This window comes from Pogonomyrmex barbatus, unplaced genomic scaffold, assembly GCF_055798465.1.
Source record: "Pogonomyrmex barbatus isolate J1 unplaced genomic scaffold, ASM5579846v1 scaffold5, whole genome shotgun sequence".
Taxonomy (NCBI): domain Eukaryota; kingdom Metazoa; phylum Arthropoda; class Insecta; order Hymenoptera; family Formicidae; genus Pogonomyrmex; species Pogonomyrmex barbatus.
In genome coordinates, this window is record NW_028297149.1 from 6,931,045 (window position 1) to 6,949,441 (window position 18,397).

At 42.0% G+C, this 18,397-nt stretch overlaps 1 protein-coding gene across 3 annotated transcripts in view; it reads left to right on the plus strand.

Annotated features, from left to right (window-relative positions):
• ci (transcriptional activator cubitus interruptus) overlaps positions 1 to 18,397 on the plus strand; it is a 77,245-nt gene that overhangs the window by 51,795 nt on the left and 7,053 nt on the right. Inside the window, exons 1-6 of one of the 3 annotated variants that reach the window (XM_089081446.1) lie at positions 1,768 to 3,978; positions 11,270 to 11,529; positions 11,866 to 11,955; positions 14,120 to 14,317; positions 15,778 to 16,052; positions 17,945 to 18,199. In XM_089081446.1, the coding sequence (XP_088937572.1) occupies positions 3,839 to 3,978; positions 11,270 to 11,529; positions 11,866 to 11,955; positions 14,120 to 14,317; positions 15,778 to 16,052; positions 17,945 to 18,199 (1,218 nt within the window). In that variant the 5' untranslated portion in view covers positions 1,768 to 3,838. Of the gene's footprint in view, positions 1 to 1,767; positions 3,979 to 8,759; positions 8,911 to 11,269; positions 11,530 to 11,865; positions 11,956 to 14,119; positions 14,318 to 15,777; positions 16,053 to 17,944; positions 18,200 to 18,397 lie in introns of those variants that run through there. The other 2 variants (XM_089081447.1, XM_011636116.3) reach the window with 2 other exon arrangements.

The window sequence follows — 18,397 nt, forward strand, 5'->3', positions numbered from 1 at the left end:
CGATGCCGCGGCGGGATAACGTTCGGGTGTTAAGCGTGGGGGCCACAGAGGTTAAAGCGGGGCCCCCAAAGTTCCCGCTCACGGGGCAAAGTGGAGGAGGTGGGTGGACGGGCCACTCCGGACTGTAGGTACTAGAGAGAAACGTGGGCGTCTTGCTCTTTGGCCCGCGGGAAGTTTTTTGTGGAGCGGACAGAGCCGCATTCTCTTATTTATTACCCGGAATATTAAGTTACCCACGTTATACCACGGGGCACCGTAAGGCCCCCATGGATCCTCGTAACTATCACCACCACCACCAGCAGCACCAACAACAACACCGACATCGGCTCCAGCCGTGTGCTCCTCCACTCGTTCCATTCTTGTCGCTCCTCCCCTCCGGAGATCGTAGATGCGGAGGGCACGATACCCCGTAGAGAGTCTCTCCGGCTCTCATCGAAGGGTACCGCGGAAAGTTTCGTGGGAGGGTAGGCGCACGGAGAAGCTATCGCGGATCGGGGATCTAAATTGATTTTAGATCTTGGAACTCGATTGGGGTGTTCGCTACGAGTAACGCGGCGTTAATTAAGAGAGGCCGCATTGCCGTCTCAATACAGGTGGATCCTCGCATTACAAAATTACGACCTGCTATTCCTGCCACTGGTGTTCTCGTCGTTGCGCTCGTCGCGCGAAATGCGACATACAAAAAAAAAATGGCGGACAAGCATGTTTGTTTTCCTTTAAAACTGGAAATACCAGCGGTCAAACTGTAATCACTTTTTTTTTTTTTTTTATAGAGATGTATAATTTCATGTAAGAAATCGATTTTCCCTTCGAGAATGGCACGTGATCGCGGTTAGCCGCAGGTTCCGCGGCAAAAACAACGAGGCTGCGGAGCGAGGTGCATAATCGAATCGACGACTTGTCACGACCACGATGGAGACAATGTAAAATTTAAAGAGAGACGGGCGACGATAAAAGAAACGCAGGTGAAGAAAGAGAGCGATGGAGAAAGCGAGGGAGAACGGGATGAAACTGTGCTTTTTGCGTGTGCAGCACAGAGCGCAGCACGATGTGGCGCGGCGGCGAGACAGGGCCAGGTATACTACTCGCGCTAAGGTCGGAATACGAAACAAAAAGAAAAGGAAGAAAAAGGATAAAAAGAAAGCAGAGAAAGAGAAGCAGGCAAAGGGCCTAGGGTTCGCAGCCTGTTTCGGTCGTTCATAAATCCTCCACCTTAGCTTCGTCCCTCCCCCTCCGCCTCCCCTTTTCCTTTCTTCCCTTTCGCGCTTTCACACACGCTCGCATACACGCAAACGCGCGCCCGCAAATGCGGCTGAACACGCACCACCACTACCCGCCTTACTTTCTTATCCAATTTCTTATCCCCCTTTCCTTTCCCTTCCCGCTGTCCGCGTCATTATAGTCCGCGGCCTCTCATTTGTTTCCCTGTCTAAGCTCCCATTCTTAAGGGAATAGCGGGGGAAGTCACCCGCACAAAGTCGGATAGAAGCTGGAGAACAAAGTGAAATGCATACTCACATCTCGTATGGCGCGTAAAGAAAAAAAAGTGTAGAATGTATCATAAAGGTATGAACAGAGACAAAATTAATTGTGACAATTGGAAATTACATCAAAGTGTGAGTAAACCTTGAGTAAATCTATTATCTTTTTTCTTATCTCGTGTCATTTCGAAAAGACGTGGTAAACATTAACGAGTGGATTATTTTGCGAAATCGCATATTCTTCTCATCGAGTGCGTGTGTCGTATCGTATCATTCACGTTATATTCTATACGAGCTTACATTGTCGCAAACAATTTGTCACCACGCAAATTACCTCGATTGTTTAATACGAGGATGACTCTTCGGCAGCGGACTTCTCCGAACGGGCCGCGCGGCGAGATAGCAAGATAGCGCGTCTCCCTCTCGTGATTATACTGTAAATACGTATATCCCATTCTTCGTTTCCCGAAGCCGCACGCATCCCGCTCATTTATCCATCGTCGTGCGATCGAGTCGGACGGCGCAATAATGCACGCATATCGGCGGCGGCGGCCGCTACTATGGATATAGTAAGCGACGCAAGTCCAACTCGTACGCGTCTCTGATCTCGCGTATCTGCCTCGCGTGCATTTCCGGCGATCCGTCGATCACAATTACATACATCTCGCTGATTCAATTACGCGAATGACTTTACGGCGCAGTTTTCAGATCCCGATACGCCTCTGGTGCCTATTGCGCGGGTTGCATCCGGGCTCGCGTGCATAAGGTGCCCGGCGGGGCCCCTAGGGGCCCGCGTTCACGATATGTATCCGCGGTACATCGGGAAGGTGATACGCGGCCGCGTGTGTCGGTGTGTGTGTGTGTGTGTGTGTGTGCGCGCGCGCGCCTGTGTGTTGGTGCATTTCGTGGTGGAGGACGGCGGAGGTGGAGGTGTGTCGACAATCAAGATTACGTGGGCGGATACACGCGCGGCCCAGCGCCGGCGGCCTGGCAGCCCTGTGCGCGTCCCGCTTCTTCCTCTCATTCCAGTTTACCTTCTCTCTTCTTCTTCCACGTGTCCCGTCCCGTCCCCGTTCCTCCTCCAGCGCTCCCGGCCGGACCCAGGCTCTGGACCTCCTCTGGATCCACTTCGACTCGCTCGCCATCGACGAGTAGCCCGCGTACCAGTCCCCATCCCTCCCTTCCACTCCTCCTCTCCACGTACTATTTACAATTCGCTCGGTATCGCGTGCAAGTGCAAGCATCGAGCGCGCATCCTTGCTTCTATATATCGGATCGTAAACTGGCCGGCTACGACGAAATTGATTCGCTTTGCTTACCGATGAAAGAGAATACAATTCAAATTCATAAATATTCTAAAAATTATGACTGGCTTGAAATGTTTCATTAATTGATGAAGTTATTAAGACAAGCGTTTCCGACTAATAAATTCGATTACTTAAAAATTAAATTTCAATATTCGATCACAGTCATCGATGTAATATTGAAGCCATGCGCACGTACCATAGCAGCGTAATTAAATCGTAAACGCGAGTACGCTAATCAATTTTGAAATTTGATTGGAATCTTTCCATCTGGGGAACCGTGCGACGTCCAGCGACGTCAAGATCGTTCCATCCCTTTCTCTTTCTCGTACTATCTTCGTTCACACCCGGACACGTCATGGTGCGTTGATAGTGGAGAACTCGAGATAAATTCATGAGCGCGATGTCCTCACGACCACGTAGCCGCGCGCTTCGAGCGGTCCGACCATGTAAATGTAAAGAGGGCTTTGCGAGAAGCGAACGAGCGGAGCGCATTTTATTAGCGCGCGAACGGGTAAGGTTCGAGAGGGAAGAGGGTGAGACGGTAGAAAAGAGAGAATCTTGTAGGCTCACGCTTTCGGACTGACCATGCTTCGCGAGAGCACGCATGCGATTACAGCGTCGTTTGTAGGCTCTTTCGCGTGTAACGAAATCGATGAGGTAAAGGAATTTAAGAAGATTGGATGAGAAAATATATCTATGTAACATAAAATCTACATGATTTGAATGTTTATGCTCGAGGAGAAAAGAGAGAAAGGGAAGATTTTTATTATCTAAAAAAGTGAATATTTGCAACGTTCCTTGAATATATTTTACCTTGTGTTAATTTATCGCAATCGCGTGTGTATGTGTTAATATTACTTTATCTACTCTGCAGCAAATAGCATCATGAATATACGCGACTTCACACATTTGAAAATAAGATGTCTCGCGCCACAAACTCAATATTGTAATCGCCCTTCTTCAGCATCGCCGGTGGCAAAGCGTAGGCCCGTCATTTATCCTACATTGCGAGCGGAGATTGGAGAGCGAGCGTAATTTCAGCCGGACGGAATGAAGCGTGGAGTCGCGATAAAAAAGGGGCTCTCCGTAGTTTTGTGTCATGTTCGCGCCATGTTGTACATTAGGCGTGGGATATACGTCTCGCGCCGAGCCGACAGCGAAGATGAAGAGAGAGACGGGCAGATTCGCAGGTAATTGTACGAGGCAATCACGTGCGCGTTACGGCGTTCTACTTAAAAAGCGTGACAAAACGCAGTGGCTCTTCTAACTCACTGCGCGAAAGAAAGAGAAGTAGAAAGAGAGGAGACGGGAGACGCTAGGGCATAACTAAAATCTTCATCGGTGAACAAAAAACGGGAATTCCTCCGTAACAGAGGAAATTGTGAAAGATATTCAAAAACGATATGCTGTCACTGTAACTGAAAAAGAGACAAATTTTTCGGAGTAACGTTTGGAAACATGATGATAAAATGAATAGAGTGAGTTTCTTCGTGTCGATAAACGTCCTTCGATTCTCCATCAATAGAGTCATTAGTCACGGCTCTCGATGTACCTACCATATTCGTCTACCTGCGGCCCTCCTGACCGACCTTTTCCGTTTGCGATGAGTACATCCCACGCGGCACTTGTTTTAAAGTTCTCATCTACTTTGTATCATATTGTATCATATGTATCATATTTTTCGTAAACGTTATCTCATATCTTCCGGAAACTTTTTTGGAATAGATTTCGTAATCAGTATATACCTGAGTTAATAAATCTATATGTCATATCTATCATACCATATTTACATAATTATTTTAGTTATTTAACGAAAATAACGCACTCTACGTACACCATAAAATGCTATACAGAAATTTTATTTTTAAAGTTGAATTATAATTTACATTTAAAAGAATATAATGGATCATATTCTCTCTCAAAGATGATCTCCCAGTATAATAAACAACCAATGCTTTTTGGAATATATATCTACAAATGTAAGACTTTATTCGGAAAATGTCAATGTTTGACAAGAGTGTGAAACTGTTTTCCGACGTAAAAGAGTTACAAGAATGAATAATTCAAGTTGCAGCGCGTAACATTTTTGCGCACAAATTACTTCGTTAGTGGCGCCTGGTTGACGACGACGATGTTACTTGCCTGCTTCGCATGTCGATTTTACCGAAACCTGAAAAGGCAGAGACGACAAAGAGGCGGCGTAGTTTCTATGCTGCAACCGGAACTCGAAAGGCGGGGAATTGGTAAGCGTTGCACGTACAAAACCTACGAAGGGACGTATTCTTGTATAATCGAATCCTACGGATAAATCGCGTGTTTCAGTTGTGTCGGAACGGCGAAGTAACAAACGTTCATTAAAGAGATTAGAAATATCTTACTATCGGATAAACTATTTATGATAATAAATCATTTATAGAAGGTAGACTGTATATTTGATGAAATATAGCATTGATGATTTTCTATTATTGCACAAATTATTTTTAAGTATTATTGAATATAAGATTTACAGATATATTTATGATTAAAAGTATATATATAGGCAATTTTTTCTTATTTCTTTAGACTTAACTTTTTATAAAAGAAACAAAATGTGAAAATTAATCCTTTTAATTATTTTTATGTCTTTTTATTATTATTATTATTTTTTCTTATATCAAACAGAAATTTTATAAAAGAAAGAAATTAATATTAATATATGGACATATTGCATACATGATTATATTTACATTATTTACATATGTTCTATAAAATTTTTTTTATTTTTTGGGAAACTATTCAGAATTATAAAAATTGAGAAATTACTTGTTAAAAGAATATTTATTATGAATCATTAATAACTGATTAATAATTTTTTAATTATTTGTTTTGATATAATATAATTTGCGAGCAATTTGAGATTTTAATACGTTTTAGTTTTTCTTTTATCATTTGCCACTTTACATATCGTTAATTATTAATACATTAATACACGATTACACTATCTACTGAAGATTTTACACCGCGATCGTTTTAAGAATCCTTTGGAGTGGTTTCGCGATCGCGAAGGATATATCAGACAGAGATGAAGATTGGTCAAGAACCGCGATAAATCTAGCGGCTGGCGCGATAAATTTCTTTCGCGGAAACACAAAAAGCGCATTAACGTCGCTCGGCTATGTATTCAGGCGACAAAACTGCTAACCGTATCATTTGGAGAAACTACTTAACGAAGTAAAAGGGAAATAATTATTTAATAATCAAGACTCATAATTTTTCGCTTTAAATATCATCTTGCAGACTAATTCTTACGCTTAATTTTTATGTAATTTATTTATTTAATTATAATTGCAATTGGTATCAACGGAAATAATTTATAGCTTGGGAATTTTGATGTCGCGTGACTTTATATAATAAAAAAAAAAACTTACGCAAATGCAATTACATTAACGTTGTACATCAAGCGGAGATAGCGGTACACACACACACACACACACACACACACACACACACACACACACACACACACACACACACACGCACGCACGCACGCACGCACGCACGCACGCGCGCGCGCGCGCACGCACACACACACACACACACACACACACATTTATATATATATATATATACTCATATCTGTCATATCTGTCTTAGAATCTCGGAGAAAAAATATCTCGACGCGTGCTAATAGCGTGGACCGCTAATTCGCATATAACTTACGAGTAGCACGGCCTGTCTTCTACGAGGTATCCGAGGACGAATCTCCGGCTTAAATGAATTAAACGCACGTACGCGAGACGCGCGCTACGCAGCGTTCGAATAGCCTATAAATAACACTACGAGCGAGCATATAGTGCGCCGTTAGGCCGGATTTGCAGCGAAGGCGCGGCTCCGATCGATCCGCGACGACGTTTCGCATATCGATAGGCCGGCGACCGATCTCGCGTGTAAATACCTTGATTAACGAGATTCTACCTGATCGCAATCGAGTTTCCCCGCGTTCCAAACTCGTCTCGAAAGCATCGCACCCGATTCTCGAGCGCGTAATCTTATTGACATAAGACGTGTTTCCCGTGTTTCCCTCGCACATCGCCTTAGATCTCGTTGTTACGGAGCGAGGTGTTACTATTTCTCAAATCGTAATTCATATAATTCATATCATATAGGAGAAAACTTGTAAAATAATTTATAGTTTATAATTTAGAATGATAAACAAAGCCCTTAGAGCTCTGTGTATAACGTGCACAACGATCTCGCTGCGTGAAATTCACTTTGACTCGTCAAAGTCACAGAAGGATGGTAACTCGAAGGGCCAGAGCCGCGCTAAATATAAGATTATATGACTGAACCCCGTGACTCCGTGCGCTTTTCGTAAGCGCCAGGCACAGAACTATATCTGCGTGTCCATCGAAAATAATTCCAGCCTTTAGGCCCGCGACGTTTCACGACTTTTCGTAGTAGGGGTTTAAGACGTTCACCACGGTGCCCGAGCCGCCGACACTCTCGGTCGAGAAAACGCGATCCTGGCGCGGGGCCAGGATCGCGACCATAGATCACCCGCGAAGAGTGTGTAGAGTTGCGAAAAATCACCTCGAGCTCGGCACGAAGTTCCACCGATGTCAATGACTGGATTATATGGCGCAAGCCATCGTAGAAATCCACGAGGGAGATGAACGTGAATGGCATTTCCACTTCTCATTGCCGACTGTAAACAGTAGCCACGATAATTCACCAGAAGATTATCTGTATCATTGCGCAGCAATGATCGCTGATAATGTTAAAATACGGTAATCTCTTAGTGTCCTTTTCTCTCAGTTATCTCTATCTTTCTTCTTTCTTCTCTTTTTTCATGGTCGCGTTTGAAACGCGTGCCATTCGCGTCGCCGCGTAGTCTTTTGCGCCATATGGTTTTCTTTCCTCTCCACGTCGTTTCCTTGCGACAGCTCGTTCGACAAAGCGATAAATATTATAACTTGAGACCCCGTGAATACACCGCACGATTTTCGACGATTTCTGAGTCAAAGCTCACCGTTCATACTTTGGACAACGAATAGAAGATAATTGCATCCGATCATCCGATCAATAGTATTAGCGAGTAGTATGTCGGTTTTAATGATTTAGGGTATAGATTCTTTGGAATCATAAAGATTACCAACAGCTCTCATTATGGAACGTCAATTTTCTGACGAGACGCGGGATTATCGTTCGGCAAATTATAAAGAGTCATCTTACACCGACACGCATATATCCGACGTAGAGAGAGATGAAGTTTGGCGTGGGTCTAATCTCTCGCCTTACCACATCACGCTGATCCGCTTTCGGCTCGTGCTTAAGCCGCCATTCTTTTACCACGTTTCGGCCTGCCCCCTCGTACCCACACGAGCTCCTTTCCGTCGTCGCGGTCTCCGTATTTCTTTTTCGAGTTCCGAGGGCAACGTGGAAACCGGGCAGATGTTCCCGGACACCGCTTAGCTCGCCTCATTACCACGAGTCACGTTAATGAGCTTGCGAACCTTAATTCTTCACCCAGCTTCGCCGACCCTTCTCCTCCTCTTTCTGCTTCCCGAGATTAAACCGACCGAGACGTCGCGTGTCTGCCCGGCGATCGTTGAATTATCGCCGCCGAAATTTCGAGGAATTCACATTTATTTAATAATTCTGATTACAAGTCAGTTACTTCCGTTCCACGATTTTGTAATGGGTTTTTCCTTTGAATTTTGTATTTAGAAGAAAATCTTAGAGAATTAATCCAAATCACGCTAACCTACGCTTTGTTTTAGTATAGATTTAGAAAATAACGAACGAAATAATCGTGGAAACGCTAAAAAAATATATTTCAATCAGAAATTAAGATCGAGATCGAGTATTATCGAGTGATCAAGAAAGAATGAACGAGCTGCTGATCGTAAGAATTTCAAGATCTCTGGGTCCCTCCCAGCGAACGGGTCGTAGATAAAGATAGATGCGTCGGTTTCCGGCGTGTCGAGTTAACGACTCGAATTTTATCTGTCGGTGGGGGCTGTTTCGACGGGGACGGAAGGCCGTGGCAACGAGTGGAAGAGGAAAGTAGCGGATGGAGACGAAGACGTCACGTGCACGAGACGAAGAGGTCAGATTTTGAGGGGACGGAAACAAAGAAAAGTGTAAATAAGAGATTCGGCAAGATAAAAGAAAAGACAAAGGAAAATATAAAATATAAATTTTCCCTCATTACATGCACGCATTTCTAATATAAATTTGTCAATCGGTTTAAAAAATAATCTAAATAATTAAAAATGCATAGTGAGAATCATTTTATATCGCTATCTATTATTTTAGATAAAGTAAAAGTAAATTATAAAAATGCACTTTTTGCAAGAAATATTTTACTTCTATAATTTTTAAATTTTATATTTTTCTTTTCACTGAACAGAATAAATTAGGTATGTGTTCCGTGGATATTTTATTTTAAAAACTCGCAGAGTGTGACAGACGCTTAAAAGTCGAGGCTGCAAAGGGAGAAGGAAGAAAGTAATAGAAAAGGAAAGAAGGACAGCAGCCAAGAGGCAGAACCATATCTCGAGTCATCTGGCAGTCAGTGAGATTGGAAATAGACACAGCTCGCTCCTTCTCTCTTCATCTTCCTTCCCTTTCTTCTCTCTTTTCACAACAGGAGCTCCCAAGCTCTGTCTCTCTTTCGACCATTTTTCTCTCGGTGCGAAAAAAAAAATGGAGACTACAAGTATGCCAAACCCGGCGAACTCGGCGATGTTTTCATTGTACGGTGTCTCCGGTCCCTCCCGCAATTCTCTTTTAACCTTTTTACGAAATCCGCTGCTAAGCAGGCTGTCAAAGCACTCTAATTTTTGTCCTGGCGTGGACGCTTTACTAGGAAATGATTAAATCATTAGGATGAATTTATTCTCGCTTCTCTTGATTTAAAATGTTTATATACTTTCATCGTTTTTACACAAATTAATTATTATCATTTCGCAACACTATTATTTATTAATTTATGATTTGTAATGTTTGGTTCAAAAGTGCTATTACTATAAGAAGTTTTTGCATCTTTCTCTCCTGTTAGAGATACGAGAACGATGCGGAATTGAGAGATCCCTCGACTTGTCAACGAGTATCGCGACAAACGTTTTAACACGTTCGACCACTGTAAGCGGGCAGCCAACAGGCAGTAATCAAAATCCGTGGACACTGAGCAAAGTCAAACAGCCGACCCGGTTGTCTTTACTCAGCAAACTCGTGGAAGCGCGGAGCCAATATTTAGACAGCGACCGACTCAAACATCGTAATCCTCCTTAAAACGTTGCGACACGCGCCAATCGTGCATACCTATGTCCCTATTCCGTACAACCATGGGGTGCTATTTACTTTAGCATTGGTAACGCATCATAATCATTCGGCTAATTAGAAATATTTATCTTGCGATTATCCTTTATCTTGTGATATTAGAACCTTTTTACTTTGAGACCTTCTTTCCGTTTGGTTGCAAAATTCGATTAAGGAAACTTTCTATTCTCTCGTCACTTCGAAGAGAAGCGTTTAATTTTCGTCTTAATAATATGAATATATATCTATCTTAGTTATTGTGCGATTTGATTATCTTTCAATCTCAAAAATCTCAAACTTGACGTAGATCGCTGATCCATAAATTTTTATGATCAATTACGAAACATTTATGAAAAATTTTAGAAAAAGATCAATATATGAACCTGAAAAAAAAATACTTTTATAATAATTTGTAATTTATATTTGTCAAAGTATTCAAAGAATCTATTGTTATGCATATTGGTTTATAAATTTAAAATGTGCATTGATTTAGTATTGTAATTAATGTATTTAATATTAGGAACGTAAGTGCATATTTCTGAAACTGTTTTAAAGATACGATTCTCTTGCATGACTCCTGTTAGTAGGGGTTGAGTGCGGAAGAATCTGCATGTCGAAGGAAGAGAATCTTTGAAGGTACCGGACACGCATCGTTTCTCGATGTTTCGAGCGTGGCGAATTGCCATCATTCAAAACGAGACGCGTTGCCTCTCTCGCAGCGGTTTGTTTCCTCTCCTCTGGACCACGTTCCTCCTTTCCTCGAAGCGAACGAGCGCGCGTATTGTGACGTCAGTGAGGATGACAAACAAAAACGCATTATCCTATCCCGCGGACAAAGTTATACTTTGATCGTATGACCGTGCCATTGATGAAAGACACCTGTCTGCGTCAAAAAGCGACGCGAATAGGAGCTTTGACGAAGAGACACGCACCATTTGTCGTGTTCACGAAGTGTGTCGTAATTTCATCCGTCAAACAAGAATACTTTTCTTTCTCCCTTTTCGCTATAAATCATAAGCGTCTCTAGAAATACATTTTGTTAATGAGAATTATCATGCACGGGACAGAAAACGACATTTAACATGATCTATTACCAATTTCTGTAAATGGATTTTGCTCCTTTAATAGCTACCGAGGAATATTTTTGACTGATTTTACATTCATATTTGTATTTTTCAGATTATCCGGTAGCACAACAGCGATCGGAACACCTGGTAACGGCAGCGGAGGTGGCGGCGGAAGTGGCAACGGGGGTGGTGGAAGCACGGGAGGCGGTGGAGGTGGAACTGCCGGCAACGGAACTTCCGGTGATTTTCTACGTAGAAGTCATCCCCTTGCGGAACATACGACGCTACATCCCGCTTACCGGATCAACTACATGGACCACCTCTATCATCAACTCCAGGCCTCCACGCACAGTCCCAACGCCTCACTACACGGTTATTATTCTTTATGTATATATTATACACACTCGCGCGCACACGGATAAAAGTGCTCGTGAAGAACACAGCAACAAGAACTATCCGTTACCTCTTCTTCACCAACGACGAATCGGAAGACTCCGTAAAGGGGACCCGCATTTCCGCCGGAAGTCTCTCTTCTAGCGTACAAAGGCGCTCCGAACCCGATTCATCGCGCGTGATGTCATCTGTGTCGTAGTAATAAGCTTCACTTCCCTCTTCGAATGACGACTCGTCTTAGGATGACGTTCGTTTTATTACCTTGGCTCATCCGCCACTGTGTCTTACTTGAATATTATTTTTTTCTATTTTCAGGACTGGGTGGTTTGGGGCCCGAATACCTCTTACACGCGGCAGGTCCTGCCAGCACCCTCGCATCGTCCGAATTCCCGTTTTCCATTGATGGTAAGTCCAATAATATATATCCTCTCTTTAATGTCCACGCTGTGTGTATGTGTGACTGAGTTATGTGTGCCGTGGCTAGCCATAGGTGTGGTGGCACTACCGGCAGGTAGGAGATCGACTGGTTAAGAGGCCGAGAGGCTAAAAGACGACCGAAAGGGTAAACGGGGCCTCGTTAGCCGCCACCGCCGCATAATTGAATCGACTCGGAGCGACACGACCTCATTAACACCTTAGCGCCTACCCTACAGGTTGTCTCACATTTTCCTTTCCCGCCCTCTTTCTAACTTAATCTTTTTACTATGCACAATTTTCACGTATGTGTATATATATTCGTATCGTAATCGAACACTGAAATTTTCTATCCAAATATTTTAACGCCGAAATATCCATGTATTTAAAATATTAAGTCTTTCGTGAAAAAATGTTGTAGAAAAGTTAATTTCAAAACAAAAACTAAACAAAAACTATTTAAATAGCAGAATATAATAGGTAATATTGAGTAGACAGAATTTTAGAATATACAAAGCATATCATAATTAATATTTAAATAATAAAAATTATTTAGATATTGATTATAATATGTTTTTATGTATATTTATATATATTCTATAAATTAATTTGAAATATACAAAGCGAATATTATTTGAATTGTAACGGTCGGTTTTCAATTTAGTACATGAGTTGAACGATTTGAAAAGCGCTGTAGCCACCGTAGCATGCTTCGCGTGGTAGCATCGGGGTAGCCGCGCCGATCGGAGTGGACGATTGCACCAATTTACATGTCTCAATCCCATGTTCGACCTGCACGCGTGAGGAAGCGAAGAGAAGAGCTGGAACTTATCGAACGTGTCGGGATCCTGGAACTCGTGGGTGAAGAGTACCCTGTTACAACGAGCCAGGGATGAGCGGAGAGAAAGAATCGGGAAGGAGGATCCGCATATTCATTAAAGTCAGCGACAATTGCGCGATGCGATGCGAACCGGATGTGGTGAGACCAATCCTTTGGTCTCGGCGGATAAGATAATCGATTCATGTCGCGAGACAGCGAAATCTGATTATTCGACTATTGTTGTAAACTTTTTTTATATGTATTTTAACCAATATGATAAATTTTTAGGAAGTGACATAATTGCGAATATCAAACTAGATCGGACATAACGTCTAAAGCAATAAGCATAAGTTTGCGAGAAAGCAAGTATGTGTGAGCCATAAATCGTTCATTGAGCAAGCAATTGTCCTACGTCATGCGAAAAAACCGCACGATAATTAAGCCACTGGTTTTCGTTCCGTCGCCGTTGACCACCGTAAATTTGATCATTGACCGAATTAATAACCGATGAAGAGGACAAAGCGGAGACCTTCGTGCGGGTTGGCGCGACGTGACAAGAAGAAGGAGAAGAGCAGGTTTCGCAAATAAAAAAAAAGAAGGTGAGCAAAGGGGATCTCCAACTGCGAGTAACTCTATACCCGTTGTGCGCGAACGAGCGATCAACCGAGTGGAAATCGAGGAGAAGGGTGGGCTTGCTTCTCGTGCTCGTCTTCTGTATATCGCGTTGCTCCTTGCATAGAAGAAGGAGAAAGAGCAAGAAGAAAAGGGCGAAGATGAGGAGGAAAGACAGAAAGAATAACGGAAGAAAAAGGGGTACGAAAACGAGCACTCGCGGCTTAATCTCGCGAAGGTAGAGTAAGAAATCGGGTTGGGGGAGGACAGGATGATAGAAAGAGAGAGTTTACCGTGTCGAGAGAAAGATGCGAGAGCGTAACCGCCACCATGTAACCAGCGATGGTAGGTACAAGCGAGCCGCCACCACGCTCTTAAGAAAGTGGTTTGTATATTACGTCGTTGCGCTGCGGTCACAGGCAAATCGCTGCTAAAACGTTCAAACCACAAAATCAGCCTCTTTTCTTGGTCTTCTCAACTCTCCTCTTCTCTCTCTCTCTCTCTCTCTCTCTCTCTCTCTCTCTCTCTCCTCTCTTTCTACTTTGTTCCTGGTTTTTTTTACCTTTTATCTTTCTTTCTATTTATATACTCGACTATTACTTCAGCAAAAGTATTTTAAAGATCGTGTTAGAGATGACGAATGAGTGAGCTTGAAAAAATAATTAAAAATTGAAAGTTTCTATCCGTAAATGTCAACTTACATCCTATTTCCTTAAATTACAGTTTCAGCATCGTCACGACTAGGAAGTCCAAGAGCCTCAGCGATTAGAGCAAGTCGAAAAAGAGCGCTGAGTAGTTCACCATATTCGGACAGGTTCGACATTGACAGCATGATACGATTTAGCCCTAATAGCTTGGCGTCCATCGTGAATGGCTCGCGAAGTAGTAGCGCCAGCGGAAGCTATGGACATCTTTCCGCTGGTAAGTAAAATATCTTTTTTTTAATTTTAATCAATCGGACATCGGATTATTTAATTATATTGTACTTCTCAAAATTTATATGGTAAAAGAGAATTAATTTTTTTTTCATAATTATACGAAGATGTATTGGACATCATAATGTAATGAATTATAACGAATTATAGTAAGATGATATTAAAGAGTAAACGCACATTATCAATGTCGTTTTAGCGAGCGGATACGCTTTTAAACAGCGATCGAAGCGATAGGCAGCGATGTATTACAGTACCAGTGCACATGAAGCCATTATATAGGCGGGAACCTTCTTGCTCGCGAGTTAAGAACGCCCGGTAATTTGCGATTAAATGAAGTAATTAACGAATTAAAATTCAGGCGGCGTGGCACGTTGATCGTTTGTCGGCGTTGCATCGTCGAATACCCGCAGGATGTTCCTGCTCGTTAAATTTGCCTTCGACGCGTACGCCATTGTGAAATATGCATCACCTGCATCATTCTATTCACATCATCCTTTCCTATTCATTTTGCTTCTATCGCCTGTACAATTTTCAGTATTTTTATTTTACATTTGTATCATAAACAACAGAAACTAAACTCGTTATAATTTATCGATTTACAATTAAATCATATATCTTAGTAGTTCTTAATTTAATCTAGGCTATGTCGAGTATAATCGTGATAATAAAGTAATGGGAAATTTATGTATAAACTTGCATTTGGACAAATATTAGATTCAAAAAACAAGAGTTTGAGTTATCATGTATGCATAATATAATAATATAGTTTCTATCTACGCAGAGTTACTTTATCGTTTTGTAATAGAGGCTCACAATTGAAATGCAAGCTTAGCCTACGTGCCGGAAGTCCGGCGTATCGTGCTCGGAATGTCAAAGAAACGGACATGCGGTCCGATTTCGATGTTATTCTCGTATTGCAACCATATTCGAGCGATTCATGTATTAAGCATCCGATGTGTCCGTCAATTGCTAAAGATTTATTGATACAGATATTTAAGTATCTTCCATACTAAATTCTTCTATTTTGAATTTATTATTTTTACAAAATTATCTCATTTTTTTAGCGATCACGAGATAAATCATATTAATAAGCGTCACGTTATTTTCGCATGGTCCACGTTGGCTGTCATTTGTTATATCCACTAAAAATATATATTTTACCATAAATTAGATTAGAAAATATTTTATTATTAAAATAAATATATAAAAAGCAAAACAAAGGTAACTTTATGTATTAATTAATAGTGTTACAAAATATTGTATAATGTAATATATCAGTTTTTGCTTAAAATATCAAGGAGCCTAAGTGGAAAGATTAAAGTGAGATCATCGGTGATACAATCAGCACAGAACGTATTAAATAACCGTGAAAAAGAAATATTCTCTACCGAATAAATCACAACTCTCGTATGATGTAATAATTAATCGATCTGTATCTTGTTACAGCAATGAGTCCAGCATTAGGCATGCATCACAGTATGACGCCGCACCTGCAGCAGATACAGGCCCACCTTTTGAGGAGCGCGGCCGCGGCGGCACTCTTACCTCATACGCATCCCTTGCAACCACCCGCGCCACCGCCGCCACCACCGCATCCCCATTCTCACCCCCACACCCACGGATTGTCTTCCCATTCGCAATTGTACCCCGGTATGCCGCCTCATTCCACGTCCTCGGCAACGCTCAGCCCGCACGGAACTGGAGTGCCTCCAAAAAACGAGGTAAATAAGAAAAGACGATAAGACTCAAGATGTCTCATACACAGATAATCTCCGAGAGTCAACGTTCTCCGCTGCGAATAACGCGCGAATAGTGTTCCATCATTTGTAATTAAGTCCTTACGCGTAAGCACAAAATAATAATATCACGAACTCGTTCAATTGATTACCTCAATAATAGAGCATGCGGCGAGCATATCGTTGCGCATAGACATTAATTCCGGACAAAAGGAAAATGCAATACGCTCGTAACAGCGGACCGAGAGTGACATTCGATCGTTATTGCGAGTCGGAGGTACGACGATATACGCTCGGTGGCCCGTCATCGATATTCATTGGGAATAAATAATTGTACTCTCATACCCCCCCATCGGACTCTCTTTCTTACCTACGTCCCGTTGGTCTAAGGACGTTGGGCGACAGTGAAACAACGACAGAGACAGAGGAGCAGGGAGAAAGAGAAGGAAAAAGAGAGAGACAGAGAAAAAGATTGGGTTACTCTCTCGTGTGAGAGGGTCCTCGGGTTACAAGCAATCTTGCGCACATTATTTCGTCCGATTCCACCCCCTCCTAACGCACCTTTATTTTCCATCCCGCCGATCTTTCCTCTTTCTTCTTTTACATTGACCGTCGCTTCCTCGTCTTTGTCGTTTCCTCCCTACCGCCATCGTCACGGCAGACCCGTGCTGATTTATTTGCATCCGCGCGCTCGCCGACGTAGGCGCGGCGTTTTCATTTTCTGCCCCGCGTCCGCATGCTGTTAAAGTTTACCAGCGTGATTTGCATCGGCTTGCATTTTGCTTTCCATCGTCGTGTTCCGTTGTCGTCGTGCTCGTATACACGCCTCGCGTATATACACCTATACGGACGAGAATTCCCGCGATCCATGTTTACGCGTAACTTTTTTTATGCGGACTATATAATACATAACTGTGCCGTAAGATTAAACAGGTTTTTATATTTATTTTTATGCGTTTGGTTATCTTTGGTCAATGTATTCGCGTTTTTAGTGACTGATAATGACGAGGAGTGATCTGTACATACGCATGAAAACACACGGGCAAAGCTAAATTATAATCACGAAATATCAAAGTTATAAAAAAGTTATTCATTAGGATATTGATAGCTCTATCACGAATCGTTTGCTTTTTTATATTACTCAAAAAAAGGACCTCGTTATAAAAATTCTTAACGTGCTACTGTTACTTTCATCTCTGCTAGAACTTATTTGCAAAACTGATTAGGTAACCTGAATTTGTGCTTAAATATTTATTATACGCGTGGTGGCGCAGAAAATAAATAAAATATTCTTAAAAATTTGCATTAAGTGACAGAGTTAGGAACATGGCACTTTACATTTATATTTATACATATTTTCATTGATCTACTTCTGAATATAGCCGAACCTTAATGCTTATTGAATATTTATTGTCAACCTATGTCGACAATAGACATAGACATAGATGGAGCATAGATGAAAAAATTGCATGCGTACACGCGCATATCTAATGCGTACAGGCAGGCATTTGAAATTATGTCTATATCGAAGAGAAAGAGAGGGAGAAGAGAGAAAGGGAATACGTAAGATCGAATAAAAGAAAGAGTAGCAACGTGAGCGATTTATTACGATTTGTAACAATCGACCGAATCACTATACTATCGTCTTACAAACGTGATAATTGTAAAATTGCGTGTGTCACGCAACGCGTGATATAAATTCATGACAAATCGACGTAATTGCTGCCATTAATAAGTGACGGGAACTTGAATGTAGTTGCAAAGCTTTAAATTGTCTATTTGTTGGAATTACATTCATGATCCCAAGCTCTCCGAGTATCCGAGTATAATGAAGGATATAGAAAATGATACTTATTTAACATCTGCCTCACGTATAGAGCGCAGAGTCGTGTAGGAAAGCGTCGGAATCATCGGCTCGCTCGGTGACGGCCGAAGCCGACACTTCCTCAAGACGGGCCGCCACCAAAGTCAAGAGGGAACCGGCGACAACGACTACCAACGCGACTACTACTACCGCTCCACCGACTCACCCTCAAGGTCTCAGTCCGAGTGAGGATCTCAGAGACGAACCTGGTGACTTCATCGAGACAAATTGTCATTGGAGAGACTGCGGTCTCGAGTTTCCTACACAGGTAATATACGGACGTGCGACGATGTCTTAATCTTTTATTTCTACGTCAATGGGCAATCGCCGAGAGTGACGCGAATAATTACAATCTTCATATCTAATGTTTAAGACTTTAAATGTATATTAATAAGAATAATCAATTTTACATATAGCGTTGAGGTATTTTCTTGAAATTATTTAGGGAGAAAGAAAGTAAATTATT